The sequence below is a fragment of the Dermacentor andersoni genome, chromosome 6 (assembly GCF_023375885.2).
Source record: "Dermacentor andersoni chromosome 6, qqDerAnde1_hic_scaffold, whole genome shotgun sequence".
In the NCBI taxonomy this organism is placed as follows: Eukaryota; Metazoa; Arthropoda; class Arachnida; order Ixodida; family Ixodidae; genus Dermacentor; species Dermacentor andersoni.
The window spans coordinates 172148256-172174279 of NC_092819.1; the positions used below are offsets into that span (position 1 = coordinate 172148256).

The 26024-nt window shown below is 48.8% G+C and overlaps 1 protein-coding gene across 1 annotated transcript in view; it reads right to left on the bottom strand.

Moving 5' to 3' along the window:
• Positions 1-204: 204 nt before the first annotated feature.
• The window catches only part of LOC129382774 (nicotinamide N-methyltransferase-like), a 190720-nt gene continuing 164900 nt past the window's right edge, over positions 205-26024 (bottom strand). The window contains exon 5 of the mRNA XM_055066955.2: positions 205-511. Within this exon, the coding sequence (XP_054922930.1) occupies positions 402-511 (110 nt within the window). The 3' untranslated portion in view covers positions 205-401. The remainder of the gene's footprint in view (positions 512-26024) is intronic.

The window sequence follows — 26024 nt, forward strand, 5'->3', positions numbered from 1 at the left end:
ACTTGTTTGACATTGTATGTGTAGTTGTTGTTATCACCTCTGTACCTGCACAACGTGCACAAGGAAAGCAAATGCCTGTAGTTGCAGTAGGTCAAGCTAGCTTGCCAGGAAAACACACTGCACAATTAAGAAGTAGATGTTCAAGATAACAGAGAAGTTGTTGCACGAAACTTTTATTATACTGTCGTGTATACTATTTAGATCAAAATTTTGTCACACGGGTACAGGAACTGTTTGCACTCGTGACAGTGGTTGTGCAGAGATGGATTAAGTTTATGAACCTCGTTTCTCTGGGCTATCTTTAAGATAATTTTATTTCACCAGGCTACTTCACGGTTTCCTTTATAGCCAACCAGAGTCATCACAGGAACGTTTTACCACCACGATCAGGCGGTTGTTCCTTATCGCTCATCTTCAGGCCAAATGACATTGGAAAGCACGAGAAAACTCCGCGTGGATGGGCAGGCAGGTCGTTCAAAGTCGGTAGTGCTCCAAGCCAGGTTGCCATAGCCTGCAGTTTAAAAGGTTCACTCGCTTACTAGTTGCCTACGTTTACTGAGCTCATAAAATTTTGAGTGAACATCAAAATCAGAAAAATATATATCATCATAATACGTATGTTCTGCTTACAGTGGGATCAATGCTTGATGTTGCTGGGATTAAATTATTGGACATTTATTAACAGTTTTTGGTTTTGAATAGAATAGAAAAGCAGCGGAATTGAATTCGATAAGCATTGGGGGAGCAGCAATAAAGTCGCATGTGTGCACTTCCTATTAATGATTATCAAAAGACTGTGTGCAATTTGCAAAACGAGTGAGCTATATTTTTAGTCTTTTCAGAAGCGTAGACACAAAACACTGTCGGTAAGAAAATTCATTATAAGCTGCGTCCCACTGCGCCATGAGAACAGGCGGCATCATTGCTAGCTAAACGATAAATTAAGAGAATACAACACGCACGACTTCTAGCAATGCAGGAAACCTAAAGACAGTGGTGCAGTACATATAACGATACCACAATAGCCAACAGATATGAAATACAGAAAAAATCGTCAGAGAGCAGTGCCGTAGCCAGAAATTTCGGTCGGGGGTGGGTCACGTGGCAGCTAGGCCCCCTACTTAAACAATGCTTTGAGCCATCAAACACATGAATAATAACTTCATTGCTGTTTCCAAAGATACTGCGTACTAATTCTTGAACGCTACGCACTGACAAGGAAAATATATGTTTTTCATCAAATAATATGTTCTTCCATCCCAAAAACTGCGCGAGAAATAACTGATGCCAGTGCTTCCATGCCTTTTGTCTATTTAATAAGTGATAAAATTTCACACCAAGTTTAGAAACATATCAGTTCGGAACACGCAAAGGAGTGCATGCTGCTGATATGAAAAACGTAGAAGGCATGAAATGAACAATTTGAGGACAAAATTTTGTAATTAATCTTTGTGATTCAAGAACCTCGTTTACATTTCTGTACATTTACAGCGGCCGAGGGAAAATCTCAATGAGGCTGTCCTTCGTTGCAATGTATTGCGTAGGAGCAGCTGTGACCGGTCGCGTATGTAGTTGCACCGAAATTATAGTCGCAGCAGAGAGCAGATATAATAAGCAAGAGTAATGCAAAATATATAATAAAAGTAGGAAGATGCAGTGGAATATGCAAATGCGAAGATAGAGCTTTATAAAGGGCAAAAAAGTACCACTGGAAAGAAAGTTGACTGCGCGTATACACAAAACATCGCAACAAGATATTTAAATATACGTGTAAGTATCCAATAAAATTACGTATCTAAGCAAAAGTAACTCTATATGATGCGTCAAACAAGTCAACTAAACATGTTGCGCAATCGCAGATTCACAAATCACAAAACACTAAGCTGCCCCCCCCCCCTTCCACTGCCCCCGCTGCATAACGCGCGACGAAAGGCGGCGCGGTTCTTCCCTGCTTTTCTCCCTTGCGCACACAACATTGAGCCACAGTCGTCGGCTCATCCATCCCCCCTCCATGCTATCACTCGCACATACAGCATGCTATGCGCGCTGATGATGTTATGGCCCTTGGACTCTATACGGAACATGACGGTGACGCCGACAGCAGGAATACGCCTGGAAGGTCCATGCAACTGCTACCGCAATAACATTATAACGGATACGAAAGGCAGGTAAAAAAGAAAGAAGAGTAGACGAGGAGAACGAAGAGTTTTAGAGGCCGGAATGCGCTATGATCCCGCTACGATCATTGTCCATCTCCTGTAAATCAGACCATTTCTTCACAACTCTTCGTAACAGTTGTGGTGAAAGGTGCGGGGTAATCCACACCCGAAGACGGAGGCGGAACCACAAGTTCTTCGACGGAGCCGTCGCCTTGTTGTACTCCCACCGAATCCACCGGAGTTGAAAATATCGCACGACGCAGACGAACAATGGCCGATTCAAACTGCTGCGCCCACCATTTCCGTCCAACAACCGAGAGATGCGCGCCCCTTCGCCGGAAGATCGGACGAAGACGTCGAAGAATGGCTCATCCATCATCACCGGGTGAGTGCTGCCAACAAGTGGAAAAGCGCTTCTCAGCTTTCGAAAGTCGTGCTTTTTCTAACGGATACAGCGTTGGTGTGGTTTGAGAATCACGAAGAAACGCTCACAACATGGGGCAGATTTGTTTCGTAAATCTAAGAGCGAGTCGGAGACTCCGCGACAAAAAACAAAAGGGCAAAACAGATGCTACTGCAACGTGCGCAAGTGCAAGTCGAAACGTGCACGACTTCCAATGAGGCACTAATAAAACTGTAGGATGGTGGACTATGGAATGTCTGAGGAAGACAAAGTCGGGCACATCCCAAAGGAATTGCCGAGAATGTTTACAGTTTCCTCATCGCAAAAGGTACCCTGGCTTCCGTCGCCGACATCATTAGGCACTGTCGCACTTTCGAGCAACTGAAGACGGTGCGCATCACCCGGAAGTTTCGTAGGTTAGCCAATGTGACGACAGTTGCGAGCGTAGATAGCAACCAGCCCCTAAATCTTGCTTCAATGGTCCAACAAATTGTTCAGGATGAACTCAGCCTGCACGCGCAAGTGACACACCCTGGCACTAATAGCATCCGCCTAACACCAGATTTCGAGCCAAACATGGCGTCATTCACTCCGTATCCTGTGTCTACGCGCATTGAGGATTATGAACTCGCGCCCCTACAGCAGCCACGTCTCTACGACAGAGGCCCTACGCGCGACGCTAGGCCAGAATAACCAGAATAACGGTGTTTTTACCCCAGAGGCCATGTGACTTTGGTGATGCCGCGACAGGAACAGCACCGACCCTAATACCGCGTCGTGACTTATGAACGATATAACGGATTTCAGTGAGCAACAGAGACTCGTTATCCACATGAAAACGAACTTTCTCGCCACCCCCAGCAGCCTAGCATTCGTTTCGAGGAAGATGCTGTGAATCGCGACCCTCCCGTGTGCTGCAACTGCGGTTCCACAGGCCAAATAGCTCGGTATTGTCGCCAAGCCCGTCAATCACGAAGGATACCACCAATGTTCTCGCTCCCCGGAGCCCGTACTTCATATTACTTGTGGACGAACGATTTGCTTCCTATGGACCGCTTCTCGCACGAGACCAGACGCAGCGATTCGCCTGCATCTGAGCGGAGTTTCATGCCGCCAAATAGCCGTCCCCGTCGCTCTGCCTCCCCTCGGCGCCGTTCTTCTTCGCCGCCGGGAAACTAGCATCCGTGGCCAATGGATGTGAGGTTGCCGGACGGTCTTTGCAAGAAATTCCTCTGCCTGTTGTGACGCTCAAAAACAAAGTTAATATGTCCATTGACGGAATACCGAGCATGGCGTTAGTTGATACTGGGGCAACTGTGTCGGTGATGAGCCTCGCTTTAAAAAGCCTTCTATGCCACAAAGGTATGTTTTCTTGGAACGACGGTATAACCTTTCGTTGAGTAGGCGGCGAGCGGCTTTATCCCCTTGGTGTTTGTGATGTGAGTGTTTTGTTGGCTCGGAAAGTGTTTGTGTCAGAATTCCTTGTTTTTTCTCTTTGTTTGCACGATCTTATTTTTAGTGTCAATTTTCTTGAACAATGCGGCGCTTCCGTGGACTGTGGTTGCGGCGAAATATCGTCGAACAGGTTATTCGTATCAGCGCATTCCGAACAAAGCCCGCGTGGCAAAGACAGGGACACAAACACAGTCAGTGTTGTTGATGATGTGATTGCATCATCGTGGTGCCTGATGCCCGTCCATGTTTCTGACACAACCATAGACGCTCAATGTGTGGACCTTCTAGGTAACCCTCTCCGCATGAAGTGTGCTAAAAAAATATACTTGTGACATGCTCTGTCGTGTGCATGACGAAAGGAGACGCCACATTGTGGGCGCTGAACTGTTCCGCCACGCCAGTGGTCCTTCCTCGCGGTATGAAAATCGCTCTCTACGATGAAGCCGCATGTAGCTCAATAGCGGCATTAACTGCGCACACCTCTACAGCTTGCTCTTGCGATAATTGCCAGTCTGAAGAGCTAATCCTCGGCATGGTAAGCAAGGAATGGCAAGCACTGGTGAAGGTTCTTGCCAGGCATGAGGCTGCATTCGACTTCACGCATGCAGATGCACTCCTTCATTTATCGTCGTCCCGCGCTCGTCACAGAATTGATACCGGCTCTGCACACCCCATCCGCCACAAGCCCTGCCGAGCGTCATCCTTCGAGCGGAAACTAATTGCAGAGCAAGTCAAGGAGATAATGAACAAAGGAGTCTTTCAAGAGTCGTCTAGTCCATGGGCAGCCCCAGTAATCCGGGTCCGAAAAAAGATGGCTCCTGGAGATTCTGCATGGATTACAGAGGTCTAAACCCACTGACGAAGAAGGATGTCTATCCGCTACCGGGAATGGATGATGTGGTGGATTGCTTGCCCCACAATGCTTCTTGCTTCTCGACACTTGCGTTCGGGGTATTGGAAAATACCTACGGACCCTACCGACCAGGAAAAGACCACTTTTTTGAATCGAGATAGCTTATTCGAATTTAATATTGTGACTTTTGGCCTTGGTAATGCACCTGCCTACACCAACTAGGCCAAACTGAAGTTCTGAATGCTCCTGTCACCTTCGAAAGATTCATGGACACAGTACTACGTGGTCTAAAGGGGGAGATATGCATGTGTTACATCGATGATTTTGTAACATTTGGCAGCACATTTGAAGAACATAACCAACGCCTCCGCCTTGTTCTCGACTGCATCGAGAAAGATGGGCTAGTTCTAAAGTAAAAAAAAATGTCGGTTTGCCGAACGTCAAACACTGGTCCTGGGACACTTAGTCGTCAAGGATGGCGTGAGACCCAATCCTCGTAAGATTGAAGTCGTGAAATCATTCAAGCAACCGAAGTCAGAACGAGAACTTCGCTCATTCATTCACCTATGTTCGTATTTTCGTCGTTTTATTCCCCGGTTTGCCAACATCGTTTGCCCGTTGACAAGTATTTTGCGACAAGATGCGGCCTTCAATTAGTCAACAGAGGTTGACGCAACATTATCTCAACTGAAGTTTATACTAACGTCAGCCCCCTTTTTGCGTCACTTCGATCCATCTTCCCCGAATGAAGTTCACACTGATGCTAGTTGGATCGGGATAGGAGCGGTGCTTGTAAAACGCCACAGTGGCGCAGAACATGTCGCATATGCCAGCCGATGGCTGAGAAAATATGAACGCAATTATACGGTTACGGAACAGGAATGCCGGGCAGCTGTTTTCGCGGTACTGAAATTTTGCTGTTATCTTTACGGTAGAGAATTCAAGGTTATCACCGACGACCATTCTTTATGCTGGCTGGTCAGTTTGCGTGATCCCTCCGGTCGCCTCGCACGTTGGCCGCTGTCCCTCCAGGAATACGACTTTATGGTATAGTACAAGAGTGGCCGCCGTCACGCTGACGCAGACGGATTATCTCTCTCTCTCGGATTATCTCTTGCGACTACCGACTGCGATAGTGAGAATTTTGAGGACTGTCTCGCTGCTGTTACTTCCACGTTCCGTGACACGGCAGATTTTCAGCGAGAACAACGGAATGATCTTACCCTCGATCCCTTTTTGTCGTCGCCCGTACTTCTCAAGGCAGCTGTCACTTTACTGTCCGTGGTAAGTTGTTCTACAAAACTAATTACTCCAGGCATGCAGTGCGTTCTCTGCTTGGTGTCCCAGAGAGTCTCCGCTCCGCGGTTCTACGTGCCATGCATGACGATGCGACATCTGTCCATTTCGGCTTCGTACAAACGTTACACTGCACGCACGAGTGCTTTTACTGGCTCAAGAAGTACAAGATAACCAAGTGCTATGTCGCTAGTGGTGAAACGTGCCAACTTCACTAGCGACCGAGGACCGTAGCCCCGAATCGCATTCGGTCATTCACACCGCCCAGTACACCATTTGAGCAAGTAGCCATTGTCCTTTTGGGTCCATTCCCGTTATGCAACAAGAGCCGTTGGATAATTGTCTGCGTAGATCATCCTACACGGTATGCAGAAACTGCAGCCATACCCTCTTGCACCGCTGTTAGCGTGGCGCACTTCCTGCTGCGTTCCGTGGTGCTTCGTCATGGCCCACCACATCAGGGGCGTAGCCAGGGGGGGGGCTTATGGGGCTTCAGCCCCCCCCCGAAATGTTTTCGTGCTGTCCATGCACCGCCGACCAAAGCAACCCCCGGCGCCGGAAATCATTCTGTATTTTGTGTAGAATGCCTTTTTCATGCTCTAAAAGATACTTCACCGTAAACATTGCGAACTCGGGCTGGATTTCGTGGCAACGCCCCTGTACTGGGAGTCGCATAACGCCAATTAGCCCCATACGAGCACAAAGTTTCAAGGGCGTTTTGATGACAAACGCGCTCGTCGCGGAATCTACAGAGCGCGTGGATATCAATTCCAAAACTTTATGGGTATAAATCTCATAAACTTTTGATGTGAAAGGTGCGTTGTCATTTCCAAAGTTGTGGTTTTGATTTTCAATTTCGGAACTCTGTGGGTTTAATGTTGTTATAAGCATTTGACACCAAAGGTGTATTGACTATTCTAAAGTCTTACATCGGAACATACGAGACAAGCCAAATCAGCACACTATTAGACAAGCTGACAAAGCACGCAGCGAGGTTCGATGAGACGAAACGTTGTGGTCGTTCATTTGTGCCGTCTTGTCACATAAAAAAATATCAAAAATTTTTTTTCACCTATGCCAAAGCATCCATGTCAAGACACTAAAGCCAGCCAAGGTAACTACGTTCTTATTTATTTTTTCTACTTTGACTTTTATTTTCGAGGACACATTGAGCGTCTTAATTTTTTTTTGTTCTCGCTGCCCTACCCGCGGGCTGCCAGAGCTAGCCAGACTGCATACGGTTTTCTTGTGTTGCCTCGACCACCGAGCGGCGCACTTCGGTGCGCGTTCGGTTTGCTCTGGCTGAGTGTATTTTTGCCTGGCAGAGTTTTGAACGCTTTCTGGCTAGCAGACTAGAAAAAGAAACAATGGTCACTCGCCGCCATCATTGTGAGGACTCACCGGATTTCACCGCGCTCGCTTGAGCGCAACCTCTCCAGAAAGTCTTGTCTCGCCGGTCTAGCATGCCGAGCAGTATGCGTATGGTTCTTGGTGCATCAAGTATCTCACTTTTTTTTTTTTATATTTCTTCGGTAGCCATATTAGGTGCGCAATATAGGCATTCGATTGCGGCCAACATATCTTCCTTTGCGTATTTTTATTTCGGTGCCCCGGCCCCACAAAAGGAAAAAAAATACATTGTTGCGGCCTAGCGAATTGTCGCATGGTGAAAGTTAGATTTTGTTACTTCTTCCTTTGCGGAAAGTAATGGGACATGGGACGCTTCAGTTGCGGGATACTCTTATTATATTATTGCGATAGCAATTATATGGATACTCCAGTCACTTTCCTGCCGTCATCGTCGCCCTCATGTTTCGTATAAAGACGAAGAGTGATAACAATGTTACCGAGCGCCGCATGCTGTATGTGCGAGTGAAAGCGTAGGGGGAGGGGGGGGGGGCTGGAATGGGTGAGCCGACGATGGTGACTGTCTTGTGTGCGCAAAGGATAAAAGCGGAGAGCAAGCAAGCCGTCTTCCGTCGCGCGCGATTCATCGGCGGGAGTGGATAGAATGGGGGCGGTATCTAGGATTCTGTGATTGCGCAACATGTTTATTTGCCTTGACACATTATATACCTTGACTTTTTCTTAGATACACAGATTTATTGAAGATTTATACGTATATTTAAACATCTTGTTGGGAGGTTTCGTGTATACGTGCAGTGAACTTTTTTTCCAATGACACTTTTTTGCCCTTTATCGAGCTGTATCTTCGCATTTATAATGTACGAGGGCGAGTCAAATGAATTAAAGTGAGTCAACCGACCCCGCGCAATAATAGTTCGGTTCATTATCTGCGAGGCATATGCATAGAAGAGAGGGATGTCTCATTTACAAAAGTGACACGCAGGTGCGAGGATAAAGGTTCTGTAGTGCTCTCAGACAGTGGGTTGAACATAGTTGCGTGACATAATGGAAACTCCAAAAGTTGAACAGTGTGGTTCCATGAAGTTTTGACTGCGGAAGGTATTTTGCAAAAAGAAATTAGACGCCGCATGACTACCGTGTACGTTGAACATCGCATTTCATTGGTCACTGTGAAGCGTTGGAGCAAACGGTTCAAAGAAGGACGTGAAAACTGCAAAGACGATCCAAAACGGGGCTAAATTCCATCGTGAAATCCCCCTTAACAAAATTTCAAAGGTTGATGAACTGATGAGACAAGAACGGAGGATAAGCATCGATGAACTGTCAGAGTGTTTGAACATCAGTCACGGTTCGGTTCACGCCATACTTCATGAACACCTCTGTTATCGGCTTTTGTGTGCGCAATGGATGCCCAAGATTTTGAACCACCGCCAGAAGACGGAGAGGTTCGGCGCTGCCTTGACTCATTTGATCCCGTATCACAATGAGGATGACGATTTCTTGTTTGCTATTGTGATCGGGGACGAACCATGGTGCCACTACTACGAGTCTGAAACACGACGGCAAAGCTTGCAGTGGAAATATTCGAATTCACCACGCCCAAAGAAAGCAAAGGCCGTCATTTCTGCCGGAAAGGTGTTGTTGACTTTTTTTTTTTTCGATCGTCAGGGACCATTAAGGATAGAATTTGCTAAATGTTTAGACTATCAATTGTTTCCGAAAATGTGAAACGCCGGAACGACTGCGTGTCGCAATTGAGAACAAACGACGTGGAAAATTGACGAATAGGATAATCTTGTTCCACGAGAATACCCATCCCCACATCGCTGATGTGTTTATTACAAAACTGGCAAAATTCAAGTGGAAAACGCTGCAATATTCGCCATACAGCTCAGACCTGTCGCCTTGCGACTTCCACATTTTGGGACAACCGAAAAAAACAGCTCAAGGGCACCAGATTTGTGTCGGACGATGACGTGAAAGAGTCAGTTGCAGACTTTTTAAAGCAACAACCCAAGGGATTTGATGAGACCGGAATCACGCGAGTCCTTAGTCAATGGGACAAATGCCTAACTTCTCATGGCGGCTACTTTTAAATAAAGTGCCCCGTTTGTCATATATTCGCATTGGCTCACTTTCATTTGACTCGCCTTCGTATATTCTGCAGAACTCCTGCTTTTTATACGTGCTCTCTGTTGCGACTTTAATTTCGCTGAAATTGCTCACGATACACGGCCGGTGACAGCTGCTCCTGCGTAATACACTGGAATGGATGCCAACGTCATCAAGATATTTCACTGGCCGTTGCATACGTACATGAATGTAAAGGCGATTCTTGAATGACAAAGTTTCATTAACAGCTTTGTCCTCAACTTGTTCATTTCATGGCCTTTACATTTTTTCATATCAGCGGCATACGCTACTTTGCTGGTTTCAAACTGAAATAGTTCTAAAGTTCGTGTGACATTTTCTTTATTTATTAAATAGACAAAAAATGGAAGCGTTGATATCAGTTATTTTGGGCACAATTTCTGGCACATACGAGTATATTCTTTTATAAAAAATGGCATATTCTACTTGTTTTGACAGTGCGTAGCGTTCTAGAATTCGTTTGCAGCACCATTGGCAATGGCAATGCAATTATTATTCATGCATTTGATGCCTCGACAAATTATTTAAAAGGAATGTTTAGCTCGGGCCCAACTCCGACGCAGTCTATTCAAATACATGTAAAATACAGAAACGCTTTGCTCAGATAACCTCTACATCACTTTTAATGAAATTTTTTGCATTTGAGAGAGAAAGTTAAATTCTAGTGTCTGTTGGAAGAGGAATCTTGATTTAGGGCCTGAATTTTGTTTAAAATATTTCGAAATATTCGAAAGTTCGAAAAGAATAGAAGCACGACGTTTACAATCTGATAGCTCTGCATCAAGAACAGATATCGCGGTTCTGTCAACGGCATCAATTATAACAGTCAAAGCGGACAAATTTGGTATGTCAATTTGTATCTTACGTGAATTGGTTACGATGTATACAAGTGTTCTGCAAAAGCCGTATTTCCATAATACTATTTGTTTTAGATTCATGTGTAACATATCAATTTTGTCCGCTGTAGATGTGCTATTAGTTGAAATTCACAGAATTGTGATATCGTTATTCATTGTTGAGTTACAGAGATTTAAACTTGATTGTTTCGTTTTCTGAAAATGTGCAATTTTGGCGAATTATTAAAAAAAATGACAACCTAAATAAGAAAATTCGAAACCAGCAGTCACTAGAATTGAAGTTTTTCTTAAATGTAACAAACATAGTCAAATTTGGTGCAGTGGTTGCGGACAAAAACGAATAACCTTTCTGCAGTATTTAGATAGGAGCACCCAAGCTACAACGTGAGCCCCCCCCGAACGAAATTTCTGGCTACGCCACTGCACCACATGTCATCATCAGCGACCGTGGTCACCTGTTCAATGCTGATGCCACTGAAGGGTTACTTCATTTGTGCACTTCACAGTTGCGTCATTGCACGCCGTATCATCCACAGACCAATGGCCTCTTTCAAAGGACAAACAGAACTCTGACCAACATGCTTGCCATTTACACCTCGTCCAGTCATAAGAACTGGGACAACGTGCTACCCTTCATCACCTACGCATACAACACGGTGAAACACACGATCACGAACTATAGCCCATTTTATCTCCTGTATGCAAAGTTACCGCGAAGCTATCTGGACACTTCCTTATCCTTCATTCTGCAAAATGACGATTCTGCATCGAAGACTGTGTCTCGCCGAACACGCCCATCGAGTAGCTCGTCTTCGTACTCTGGCCTCGCAAAGTCGTTTGAAAGAGCGGTACGATGACCGTCACGTACAAGTATCTTTCGAAGAAGGTGACTTGGTCCTTTGGACATCGCAACGCAAGCGTGGATTGTGCCAGAAGCTCTTGTCACAATATTCAGGCCGATTTGCTGTGGTCGACCGCCTGTGAGAACTCACGTAATAGCTCGATTGCTGTGTAATGGTCGGCGATCAAGGAGAGCTCAGCTGACACATACTGCTTGCCGAAGCCTTTCTACCCTACTTGTGCATCCTGACTCACCACACGGGTTTCGTCAGCTTCAGGGGAAATGTAAGGCATACGAAAATCAGGTACAAAAAAAAGAAGAGTAGACGAGGACACCAAAAAGTTTTAGAGGCCGGACTGCGCTACAATCACGCTACCATCATCGTCCATCTCCCGCAAACGAAACCATTTCTTCACAACTCTTCGTAACAATATAATACGAGTATTGCAAACAGGCTCATATCCCAACCCGGCTTTATTTCACAAAATTTATCCCGACACCTATTCCACTAGTTCTTGCAGGCACTGCAATGACATCGCTAGCCTAGACCATATGCTCTGGCGTTGCCCCTCGTTACGAGGCACAGAACAAATCAATGAAGACAAGTGGCTCTCCGCTATCAAGAGCCCCGATGCCGGGGCGCAACTATGGGCTGTCTAGAGGGCCCACGATGCGGCGGTCGGGCAAGGCCTGACTTTCCCAACGTGGGAGCGGCCCGCAGCGCGCTGAGTCGCGTACCTCAGGACCTTATTAAAGTTTTGCATCCATCCATCCATCCATCCGGCAACTAAAGAGTCTGTGGTCTATTACTTTCCGTGAAAGAACAAATAAAATCGAACTTTCTCCTTGCGACAATTTGCTCCGCCCGAAACAATCTTTCTTTTTTTCTTTTGGGGGATGTCTTTTTTTCTTGTGTGGGGCGGGTGCACCAAAATGAAAAAAAAAAACGCAATGCAAAGTATGTTGGCCCCAATCGAATGCCTGCTTTTAGCACCTTATGGGGCTACTGAAGGAATACCGAGGAATACGTGAGACTCTTCCACAGAGAATCATACGCATACTGCTTGGCATCTTGCACCGGCGAGAGGAATGAGTTTCCGGAGAAGCTGCTATAACACTGAAGTAAAGATGATGCCCCCATGCGAACGCATTGCCATCCATCGAGTCCCCACAATGATGGCGGCGAGGAACCCTTGTTGCTTTTTCTCCTCTGCTTGCCAGAAATGTTCCAAAACGCTGCCAGGTGACAATCAACTCATTCAGGGTAAAACAAACGTGCACCGAAGGCGGGGCAACACGAGATAAACGCATGCTCTCTGGTTAGCTCTGGCAGCCCACGAGTAGAAAGAACAGGAAAACGGAAGAGGCTGAATGTGTCCCTGCGAATAAAAGTCAAAGTACAAAAATAAATAAGAAGGTAGTTCCTTTCCTGGCTTTATTGTGTTGACATGAACGCTTTGGTGCAGGTGAAAGAAATGTTGATATTCTTTTCTGTAAGATGACCGCACAAGTGAACCCCCACAACACTTCGTCTCATCAGACCTCGCTTTGTGTTTTGTCAACATGTCTGAAAGTGTGCTGCTTTGGCTTCTCTCGATGTATGGTCCGATGTACGACTTTAGAAAAGTTAATGCACCTCTCGCGTCAAATGTTTATAACATTAAACCCACAAGGTTCCGGAATTGAAAATCTAAAGCACGACTTTGGAAATGTCAATACATCTTTCGCCTCAAAAGTTCATGAGAACTTCATACGCATAAAGTTTGGGAATTTAAATCCATGCTCTCCGTAGATTCCGCGGCCTCCACGACATGCCATGACGAGCCTGCCCACAATCAAAGCGCCTTTGAAACTTCGTGCCAGGATTAGGCGCCTTGCGTTATGTCACTCCAGGTGCATGGGCGTTGCCATGAAATCCAGCCCGAGTTCACAATGTTTGCTGCGAAATGTGTTCGAGTGTGAAAAAGACATTGAGAAAACCTAGAATGATTTCTGGCGCCGGGGGTTGTTTTGGTCGGCAGGACAGGACAACAAGAAACAATTTCGGGGTAGGGCGCACGCCCCTTAAAGTCCCCCCCGCCCCCCCCATGGCTACGCCACTCACAGCGAGTAATTATCTTTATTTCTTCATACTGTCAACACTTTAGGAGGGTTACTACAGGAGTGTTCCTTTGAAAATAGCTTAGCCGTAAACAAAATGATAGGCAGGAGCAAGAAAACAGTTTGATAAAATGCAAACAAAAAGTAGGAAGAGAATACGTGCACAATGCAAATAATTAGTGAAGCGTAGCAGTTCGCATCATATAGAAATAAACAACTGTCTCAATGACAAAATAAATAGAATAGTAAGCATAAATGCAAAAGTATGAAGCGCGGGATTTGGGGAGAAACATCATATACAATAGGAAGAACAAAAACATGATGTGTTTTCAAGTTCATCACTGCGTAGAAGCTAAACTGTTTTTAGCACTAGTTCAACAGTCATCAATTTTATGCTGTTCTACTATAGGAAGGTCGAGACTATTCCAGTCTCCTATGCGTCTAGGAAAAAATTTAAAATGTGGTAGTGCACGAATTTTCTTGAAATGTGAGATCATGGGTGTGACGTATTTGTCTTCTTTTCTCAGTTTCAACGTATCCTGTGTGGTATATATCTTAAAGCCGTCGTGCAGTAGCTGACGTAAAAAACTTATTGCGCTTCAACTCTGTGAAGAAGGATAACCAGCGAGGCTCTACACTGAAGGCTATTCTGAAAACAATATTGATTTATATAGTTAATGCTATATCGGTTGAGTAAAGACGCATGCACTTAAATTTCTGGTTGTTATTGTTTTATTTTCTCTCATTCGTTGCCACAGCGGCCATAGATAGCTTTGTCATCGCTGTGATACGCCGACGGAGAAGAACAGAGCGCCTGGAGCGTCGGCGGCAGCAGCAGCGAGAATATTTGCGGGGACGGGGGGCGAATACGACCGACCAGGAGCGGGACGTGGATGTCAAGCACAAGCGTTGTGTGCGTCAGGACACTGAGTGCAGACACTGCCGTAACACCACCGTCGCACATTTACGCCGATGTTGATCACACATACCACCGATGGCGGTCAAGGCCTGAAAAGCCTCCCTCGATCACACACCACACACGTGGCGCCAAACGCGCTGTCCACAAATTGCGCTCGAACCTCGTCGTCGCCCCGGGAATACCTTCCGATTGATGTAGCAACGTCGATTCTGTGCGTTTTCCAACTCACGGCACTCGGAGTCCTGACGGGCACAACGCTTGCGCTTGGCATCCGTGGCCCGCTAAACCTCATTCGCTTTCGCCTGCCGTCGCCGCACCAATTAACGCAGCTGCTGCCGCCGTCGCTCCGGACGGACTCTCTGTACTTCTTTGTCGGTGAAAGAGAAGCTACTCGATGGTCCCGACCCGTCTGCCACTGCGCGTCCGGCAGAAGCGGCTTCCCGTCGCTTCCGCACTCATTCCCGCTGTTCTTCACGACGGTGCTCTTTGAGGGCCCGTTCTTTTCCCGAGGGACCTACGCGCGTCCTTCTCATAGCAAGCCCCAAGTGCAACTGTTAATTGCCCCGCTAAGGCGATGAATCTGTCAGAAGAAAACGAGGCACAAGGATTGGTGCGTAGAATATGACGTTTTATTTTCCCTTCAGACTTGACTCGGTAGACGGACGCAAGAACTTTCAGAGCGTAGCCATATGCAGCTATCGAGTAAAACTTAGGGCGATGATGTTTAGCTGCACTTTATAGTGTAGGCGGATGCACAGATTTTCACCCCGTCATGAGAAGCTGTTGAACGATTCCGTTGAAAACATGCTGACCCTGGGTCTAATTGTGCCAGGGCAAAGCGAATACGTGCCACCGATGTTTACCGTAGAAAGTCCTGGAAAGGAACCCAGACCCTGTATTGACTATCGTACGCTGAATGCGATAATAAAAACGAAGACGTTTCCCATTCCAAATGTTGAAGCCTTAATCGAGGAAGTTTCCGCGGAACAGTACATTTCTACGATAGATATGGTACGTGGCTTCTGGCAAGTGCCACTCACGCAGAACGCCAGTAAGCTCGCCGCTTTCATGACTCCGACAGGCACATATCGCCCTCTGCTGCTCACTTTTGGCGTCAAGAATACACTGTTCGTATTTTCAAAACTAATGAATCAAGTGCTCACAGGCACCGAGTCTTTCGCTGCGCCCTACCTCGATGACATCGATGTTTTCTCAAGTACTTGGAAACAGCATTTGGAACATCTGCAGCAGGTATTGCCTCGAATCCGTGAAGCAGGCTTGACTGTCACACTGAGCAAATGCTGTCTTGCAAGCACTGAAGTCCTCTACTTGGGACACGTTCTTGGCCAAGGGAAGCGACGCCCTTCCGAGCTAAACGTTGAGGCCATCACTAGCTTTCCTTTGCCTAAATCAAAGACTAACTTGCGTTCTTTTTTTGGGTTAGCTGACTCTTACAGAAGCTACACTCCAAACTTCGCACATATCGCTAGTCCTCTTAGATATGCTCTGTGCAAGACCGAGCCTACTATTGTGCGTTGGAATACGGTGCGTAAGGACGCATTTGCTGCGACTAAAAAGATTCTTGTCAGCGCACCGGTTCTCGCGCCCACCAGGTTACTATCTCCATTTCTTAGATCAGTGTGACGCCAGTGACCACGGATTGGGCGTTGTTTAAAGTGTGGTGAACGCAAAAGGCGAGGAGCACCCTGTTGTCTACGCAAGTCGAAAGCTAACGTCACGCGAGCAAGCCTACAGCGCAACAGAAAAAGAATGCGCTTGCTTAGTGTGGGCTCTCGAAAAGCTCTCATTTTTTTGAAAGCGGTTTAGTAGAGTGGTTTGTAGGGCAAGTTTGTGCATGGTGAGCGTATAGTGGTTTCCAGCAAGTACGGACGCGAGCACAAGTAGAAACGGACAGGACAACGCCAGTGTCGTCCTGTCCGTTTCTACTTACTTGTGCTCGCGTCCGTACTTGCTGGAAACCATTATACACTATTTGAAAGGTTCTCCCTTTTTTTTTTTTGAAACCCATCACTCCCCATTAGTATGGTTAAACCAAATGTCAAACAAAAATGGTCGCTTGATGAGGTGGACTCTAGCACTTCAACAGTTCGATTTTCTAGTGCGGCGCAAGAAAGGCAAACGCCACGCCAATGCTGACTGCCTTAGCCGCATTCCGTAGTTTTCTTTTTCTTTATTTTTTCTCGCGTGCATGCCAGTAAATGCAAGTCTTTTTCATGCTTGTATTCACTTTTCACGCATTCTGCTCCCAGTGAATTCAACTGCCGGGTTTTGCTAAGCTTGGGCGCGAGCTTGCTTCTAACTTTGTTACTGCGTTTCTTCCGCTCTTTGAAAACGCTCCCTCAGATCCTGTCGTGCTGGCTGACGGGTGAACCCCGTGCCAGAGGTCTGCGGCAGGCTCCCTGTGGCTACGTGCTCGGCAGCCGTTCAGCACTCGGCGAGCAGTGCTAATTATGAGCGTCACCTCCTTCTGGGCGTGCCAACCCCTCTCCACAGGCCTGTTCTTCGAGCCTGAAGACGCTTGGTGCATTCTCAATCCTTTCTGCGATGTCTAGCTCAACTTGCCCACCTGTGCCACGAAGCACCTCAACGTCTTTTCCAAGCGCAAGGACAATGTGATCTTGCAAAACGCTTCCGTGCTGTGCTTGGACAATCCTGTTGCCCACCTGTTCCCGCCTCCAGTTGTTCAAGAAGCGTCATCCTCTTGAACGCTTTCCGAAAAGCGTAGCTTTGGCCGAGCTGTAACATTTGTGGTGCTGGTCGGATTCTACGTTGTAATCTGCAGATAAGATTGCCCTGCTTGCCGCGATATCTTACTTTCTTTTGCCGCTCCCTGATTAGCTGCTTAGCGCTCAAAAAGCGCGTCGCCGAACGAATAAACGTCATTATCTTCCTGGCGCTGCGTGGTTCGTCTGTTCCTTGGGTCGGTCGTCCTGCAGCCGTCGGCGTCTAGCTGTCGAGTACGTAACAGCGTGTAGGCGATAGGCCCATCGGTAGTAGTAGGATTCCAAACGACACTTGAAGAGTACACAGGAACGGGTTTAACGGCTGCATCTCGGCAAACGTGCCGTTCCCACTGCAGACTGCGCCGCGGACGCTCTGTCTCGTAGAGTCGCTCCTTGTGGGCGGCACCGATGCTCCAATCAGCCCGCGTGCGTGAGACCAGCGCCATAGTGGAAGAATGGGTAGCTTTCATCAGCCGACGCTGGATGGATCAGTAAGTCCATTTCGTCGATAGTGGTAGGTCAAAACAAGTGTTGCAACTCGTGTCATGTAGGCGATAGGCCCATCGGTAATAGTAGCATTCTTATTGACACCTGAAAAGTAAACAGGAACGAGTTTAAAGGCAGGATCTCGGCAATGCTGCCATTCCAACTGCAGACTGTGCCGTGTGCGCTCTCGTTTGTACAGTCGCTCGTCGTGGCCGCCACCGATGCTCCAAGCAGCCCGCGTTCGTGACACCAGTGCCATCGTCGAAGAATGGGTAGCTATAATTAATCGACGCCGGATGCATCAGTAAGTCCCTTTCATCGATAGCGGTAGGCCAAAACAGGCTTGCAACACGTGGCGTGTATGCGATAGGCCCATATGGTAGTGGTAGGATTCCTATCGACACCTGTAGCGTAAACACGTACGGGTTTAAAAGCTGGATCTCGGCAATGCTGATGTTCCCACTGGCGACTGTGCGGTGTATGCTCTGTCTTGTACAGTCGCTCCTCGTGGCCGCCACCGATGCTCCAACTAGCCCGCGTGCGTAACACCAGCGCCATCATCGAAGAATAGGTAGCTATCATAAATCGATCCAGGATGCATCAGTAAGTCCCTTTCGTCGATAGCGGTAGGCGAAAACAGTCGTTGCAACTGGTGGTGTGTAGGCGATAGGCCCATCAGTTGCAGTATAATTCCTTTACACACCTGTAGGGTAAACAGGTACGGGATTAAAGGCTTGGTCTCGGCGATGCTGCCGTTCCCACTGCCGACTGTGCGGTGCACGCTCTGTCTTGTACAGTCGCTCCACGTTGCCGCCACCGATGCTCCAAGCAGCCGGAGTGCGGGAGACCAGCGCCATCGTCGAAGAAAAGGTAGCTATCATCAACCGACGCTGGATACATCGGTAAGTCCCTTTCGACGATAGCGGTAAACCAAAACAAAGGTTGCAACTCCTGGCATGTAGGCGATAGGCACAATGGTAATAGTAGGATTCGACACCTGAAGAGTAAACAGGAACTGGTTTAAAGGCTGCATCTCCGCAAAGGTGCCGTTCCTACTGCCGACTGCACCGTGGAAGCTCTGTCTCGTACAGTCGCTCCTCGTGGCCGCAGCTGATGCTCCAAGCAACCCGCGTGCGTGACACAAGCGCCATCTACTAAGAATAGGTAGCTATCATCTATCGACGCTGGATGCATAGGTGAGTTCCTTTCATCGACTGCAGTAGGCCAAAACAGGAGTTGCATCTCGTGGCGTGTAGGCGATAGGCACATCGGTAATAATAGGATTCCTACCGACACCTGAGGAGAAAACAGGAACGGGTTTAAAGGCTGGATCTAGGCAATGGTGCCGTTCCCACTGCCGACTCTGCAGTGTACACTCTGTCTTATACAGTCCGTCCTCGTGGCCACCGGTGATGGTCCCAGCGCGCCCCCCCCCCCCCCGCCTATATGACACCAGCGCAATCATAGAGGAACAGGTAACTATCATCAATCGACGCTGGATGCATCGGCAATTTCCTTTCGTCGATACCAGTAGGCCAAACAATGAGTGCAGCTCGTGGCGTGTAGGCGATAGGCCATCGGTAGTAGAAGGGTAGCTATCGACATCTGAAGAGCAAACCGAAACGGGTTCGGAGGCTGGCTCCCGGCAATGTAGCCGTTCCCACTGCCGACTGTGCCGTGTACTATCTGTTTTATAGAGTCCCTCGTCGTGGCCACTGGTAATGGTCCCAGCGCCACCACTTCCAACATGACACAAGCGCAATCTTGGAGCAGCAGATAACTAACTTCAATCGACGTTGGATACATCGACAAGTCTCTTTCGTCGGTATCATTGGGCCAAACAATGAGTTCAGCTTTTAACGTGTAGGTAATGGGCTGTAGTGAAGGGTTGCTATCGACATCTGAAGAGCAAACAGAAACGGGTTTGGAGGCTGCATCTCGAAAATGCTGCCGTTCCCACTGCCCACTGTGCTGTGTACGCTCTGTTTTATACAGTCCCCCCTCGTGGCCACCGACGATGGTTTCTGCGCCCCCACCCCTAACATGCCACCAGCGCAATCTTAGAGGAATAGGTAGCTATCGTCAATCGACGTTGGATGCATAGGCAAGTCCCTTTCGTCGATATCAGTGGGCCAAACAATGAGTGCAGCTCGTGGCGTCTAGGCGATAAGCCATCGGTAGTAGAACGCTAGCTATCGACATCTGAAGAGAAACGGAAACGGGTTTGGAGGCTGGCTCTCGGCGATGCGGCCGTTCCCACTGCCGACTGTGCCGTGTACGCTCTGATTTGTACAGTCGCTCCTCGTGGCCCCCACCGATGGTCCCTGTGCACCCCGCGCTAACATCACAACAGCGCAATCATAGATGAACAGGTAACTATCATGAATCGGTGTTTGATGCATCGGCCAGTCCCTTTCGTCGATATCAGTGGGCCAAACAATGAGTCCAGCTCTTGTCGTGTAGGCGATAGGCTATCAGTAGCAGAAGGGTCGCTATAGAGGTCTGAAGAGCAAACAGAAACGGGTTATGAGGCTGGATCTCAAAAATGCGGCCGTTCCCACTGCTGACTGTGCCGTGTACGCTCTGTTTTATACCGTCCATCCTCGTGGCCACCAGCGATGGTCCCAGCGGCCCCCTCCCATCATGACACCAGCGCAACCATAGAGGAACAGGTAACTATCATCAATCGACGTTGGATGCATCGGCAAGTCCCTTTCGTCGATATAAGTGGGCCAAACAACGAGTGCAGCTCGTAGCCTGTAGGCGATATTCCATCCGTAGTAGAAGGGTCGCCATAGACATCTGAAGAGCAAACTGAAACGGGTTTGGTGGCTGGCTCTCGAAAATGCTCCCGTTCCCACTACTGACTGAGCCGTGTACGCTCAGTTTTGTACAGTCCCTCTTCGTGACCCCCAGTGATGTTCCCAGTGCCCCCTACCATGATGACAGCAGCGCAACCATATAGGAACAGGTAACTATCATCAATCGACGTTGGATGCATCGGCAAGTCCCCTTCGTCGATGTCAGTGGGCCAAACAATGAGAGCCGCTCGCGGCGTGCAGGCGATGGGCCATCGGTAGTAGAAGGGTAGCTATCGACATCTGAAGAGCATACAAAAACGGGTTTGGAGGCTGGATCGCGGAAATGCTGCCGTTCCCACTGCCGACTGTGCCCTGTATGCTCTGTTTTATACCGTCCCTCCTCGTGGCCACCAGCGATGGTCCCTACGCCCCCCCCCCCCCCAACATGAGAGCAGCGCAACCATAGAGGAACAAGTAACTATCATAAATCGATGTTGGATGCATCGGCAAGTCCCTTTCGTAGACATCTGTGAGCCAAACAATTAGTGGAGCTCGCGGCGTCAAGGCGATAAGCCATGGGTAGTAGAAGGGTTGCTATCGACATTTGAAGAGCAAACAGAAACGGGTCTGGAGGCAGGATCTCGGCAATACTGCCGTTCCCATTGCCGACTGGGCCGTGTACCCTCTGTTTTATGCAGTCCCTCCTCGTGGCCACCAGCGATGGTAGCAGCCCCCCCCCCCCAACATGACACCACCGCAATCATAGAGGAATAGGTAACTATCATCAAATGACGTTGTTTGCATCGGCAAGCCCCTTTCGTCGATATCAGTGGGCCAAACAAGGAGTGCAGCTCGTGGCGTGTGGGCGATAGGCGAAAAGTAGTCGAAGGGTTGCTATCGACATCTGAAGAGCAAACAGAAACGGGTATGGAGTAAGGATCTCGGAAATGCTGCCGCTCCCACTGCCGACTGTGCCGTTTACGCTCTGTTTTATACAGTCATCGACGACTGTTGTTCAGTCATCATCGACTGAAGAAAATCACAAGGAAGGATGTATACCCCCTACCACGGACAGACGACGCATTAGATCGGCTCTGCAACGCAATATACTTCCGTCGATGGATCTCAAATCTGGCTACTGGCAAATAGAAGTCGACGATAGAGATCGCGAAAAGACCGCCTTCATCACGCCAGACGGCCTCTACGAGTTCAAGGTCATGCCATTCGGTATTTGCTCGGCGCCTGCGACGTTCCAGCGCTACATGGACACGGTGTTAGCAGGATTAAAGTGGCCGACCTGTCTTGTTTACTTGGATGACGTCGTCGTCTTTGCCGAAAATTTCGACCACTACCTTAGGCGGCTTACGACAGTACTGGAGGCCATCAGATATCAGCGCTCACTCTGAAGCCAGAAATGTGCCGCTTCGCTTACGATGAGCTTCTGTTCCTACGCCACGTCATCCGCAAGTCTGGAGTCCACCCCGACCCGCAGAAGACAGCTGCCATCGCAAAGTTTCCGCAGCCCATCGACAAGAAGGCAGTGCGTAGATTTCTTGGCATGTGTGCCTACTACAGGCGATTTGTCAAGCACATTTGACGCATCGCTGAGCCGCTGACACAGCTAACTAAATGCGACGTCGAGTTCAAGTGGGAAACGCCGCAGGCCGACGCATTTCAAGAACTAATACGATGCATGCAGTCGCCGCCCGTACTTGCGCACTTCGACGAGCACGCCGATACCGAAATGCACACTGACGCCAGTAGCCTAGGCCTCGGTCCCGTGCTAGTCCAGAGAACATATGGTCATGAACACGTAATAGCTTACCCTAGCCGGTCATTGTCAAAAGCGGAAGGCAATTATTCTACAACCGAAAAGGAATGCCTCGCCATCGTTTGGGCTACAGCGAAATTTCGCCCGTACCTATATGGCAGGCCATTCAAAGTCGTCAGCGACCATCACGCTTTGTGTTGGCTAACAAATTTAAAGGATCTTTCAGGACGGCTGGCGCGGTGGAGCCTAAGACTGCAAGAATATGATATCACTGTAACCTATAAGTCCTGATGAAAACACTCTGATGCCGATTGCCTATCACGCGCCCCCATTGACTCGCCGCCGCAAGATGACGAAGATGACGACGCCTTCCTTGGCATTTTAAGCGCAGAAGACTTCGCGGAACAGCAGCGACCAGATCCCGAATTGAAAAACCTCATCGAGTATTTGGAAGGGCACACCGACGGTGTCCCTAGGGCAATTAAGCGAGGATTATCTTCGTTCTCGCTTCAAAACAACCTACTCGTAAAGAACAACTTCTCACCAGTGCGCGTCAACTACCTTCTTGTTGTCCCGTCAGGACTGAGTCCAGAAGTATTGCACGCCCTACATGACGATCCGACCGGTGGACACCTCGGATTTTCCCGGACACTATCGAGGATACAGGAAAGCTATTATTGGCCGCGCCTGACCACCGACGTTGCCGGTTATGTCAGAACATTCCGACACTGTCAGCGGCGCAAGACACCAGCGACAAGGCCAGCCGGATTACTACAGCCAATCGAGCTTCCTTGCCGACCATTCCAGCAGATCGGGATGGACTTGTCGGGACCCTTTCCGACGTCAACAACGGGAAATAAATAAATCGTCGTGGCGACGGACTACCTCACCCGCTTCGCTGAAACTAAAGCACTGCCGAAAGGTAGCGCCGCCGAAGTGGCGAAATTCTTTGTCGAAAACATCCTGCTGCGACATGGCGCCCCAGAAGTCCTCATCACCGACAGAGGAACGGCCTTTACAGCGGAGCTCACCCAGGCCATTATGCAATACAGTCAGACAAGGCACAGGACGACAGCTGCCTACCACCCACAGACGAATGTTCGTACGGAGCGGCTGAATAAGATCCTCGCCGACATGCTAGCGATATACGTCGACGTCGAACACAAGACCTGTGATGCCGTCCTGCCGTACGTAACATTCGCTTACAACACGGCGGTGCAAGAAACAACACAGATCACGCCGTTTAAGCCGGTTTACGGCAGGAACCCAACGACGACGCTCGACGCTATGCTGCCGCACGTCACTGACGAAGAGAATCTTGACGTAGCTACCTATCTCCAGTGCGCCGAAGAAGCCCGACAGCTCGCGCGTCTATGGATCAAAAACCAGCAGCGTACCGACAGCCGACAATACAACCTCCGACGACGCTTCGTCGAGCACCGGCCCGGCGAACGTTTTTGGGTATGGAACCCGATACGCCGACGAGGACTGAGTGAGAAACTGTTGCGACGCTATTTCGGACCCTGCAAAGTCATCCGACGTATTGGCGCACTGGACTATTAGGTCGTGCCAGACAGCATTTCGCATTCACAGCGGCGCCGCGCACGACCAGAAGTGGTCCACGTGGTGCGTCATAAACCGTTTTACGGACGCTAACGAACTTCCCTAATTTTGTCGTTTTCTTTGCAACGAGTGCTTATTTATTACTTTCGTTTGTTTGCAGCATCGGGTCGATGCTTTTTAAGAGGGGGGCATTGACACGTGTATTTATCTTTCTCGGGCGACCACGTTCCGCCACCTAACAAATGTTATCGCACAGCGCGGGACGCGCCCGCATATATCCGAAGTTTCTGGAAAGTTATCGATGCTTCTATCCGCTGTCTGTTGTCGCCGAACCTTGGGTTATCCGACTTCATCGCATTACGCGAATGGTGTAGAACTTTGAGGAAGGCACGCGGGTCCCAACGATTAGTCTGGAACATTCGATGACTGCTGTATAAAAGCCGACGCCCTTGACCCGCTGATCAGATTTTCGACGATCGCCGACAGTTCACCGCTATCGTTGTGCTATAAGTGTAGCCTGTCTTGTGGGCACAGGTGCGCCCAATAAAAGTTAGTTTTGTCGTTCACAATATTGCTACTGTGTTGCTCAACGTCACCACCACGTGACAATATACAGTCCCTCCTCGTGGTCACCAGCGATGGTCCCAGCGCCCCCCACCCCAACATGACACCAGCGTGATCATAGAGGAACAGGTAACTATCATCAATCGCTGTTTGGTGCATCGGCAAGTCCCTTTCGTCGATTTCAGTGGGCCAAGCGATGAGTGCACCTCGTGGCGTGGAGGCGATATTCCATCGATAGTAGAAGCGTTGCTATCGACATCGGAAGAGCAAACAGAAACGGGTTTGGAGGCTGGATCTCGGCAATGCTGCCGTTCCCACTGTCGACTGTGCGTTCGGCGCTCTGTTTTAAACAGTCCTTCCTCGTGGCCACCAGCGATGTTCCCAGCGCCCCCCCCCCCCCCAACATGACACCAGCGCAATCATAGAGGAACAGGTAACTATCATCAATCGACGTTGGATGCATCGGCGAGTCCCTTTCGTCGATATACGTGGGCCAAACAATCAGTGCAGCTCGTGGCGTGTAGGCGATAGGCCGTCGGTAGTTGAAGGGTAGGTATCGACATCTGAAGAGCAAACAGAAACGTGTTTGGAGGCTGGATCTCCGCAATGCTGCCGTTCCCACTGCCGACTGTGCCATGTACGCTCAGTTTTATACCTTCCCTCCTCGTGGCCACCAGCGATGGTCCAAGCTCCCCTAACATGACACCAGCGCCTTCATAGAGGAACAGGTAACTATCATCAATATGTGTTTGATGCATCGACAAGTACCTTTCTTCGATATCAGTGGGCCAATCTATGAGTGCAACTCGTGGCGTGAACGCGATATTCTATCGGTAGTAGAATGTTTGCTATCGACATCTGAAGAGCAAAGAGAAACGGGTTTGGAGGCTGGCTCTCGGCAATGCTGCCGTTTCCACTGCCGACCGTGCCGTGTACGCTCTGTTTTATACAGTCCCTCCTCGTGGACACCTGCGATGGTCCCTGCGCCCACCCCCCTAACATGCCACCAGCGCAATCATAGAGGAACAGGTAGCTATCGTCACTCGACGTTGGATGCATCGGCAAGTCCCTTTCGTCGATATCAGTTGGTCAAGCAATGAGTGCACCTCGGCGCATGTAGGCGATAGGCAATCGGTAGTAGAAGGGTTGCTATCGACATCTGAAGAGCAAACAGGAACTGGTTTGGAGGCTGGATCTCGGCAATGCTGCCGTTCCCACTGCAGACTGTGCTGTGTACGCTCTGTTTTATACCGTCCCTCCTCGTGGCCGCCAGCGATGGTTCCAGCACCCCCTCCTCCTCCCACAACATGACTGGAACGGAATTATAGAAGAACAGGGAACTATCCTAAATCGACGTTGGCTGTTCGGCAAGTCCCTTTTGTGGATATCTGTGGGCGAAACAATGAGTGCAGGTCGTGGCGTTATTGCGATAGGCCATTTGTAGTAGATGGGTTGCTATCGACATCTGAAAAGCAAACAGAAACGGGTTTGGAGGCTAGCTCTCGGTAATACTGCCGTTTCCACTGCCGACCGTGCCGTGTACGCTCTGTTTTATACAGTCTCTCCTCGTGGCCCCCGCCGATTGTCCCTGCGCCCCCCTCCCTAACATCACAACAGCGCAATCATTGAAAAACAGGTAACTATTGTCAGTCGACGTTGGATGAATCGGCAAGTCCCTTTCGTCAATATCAGT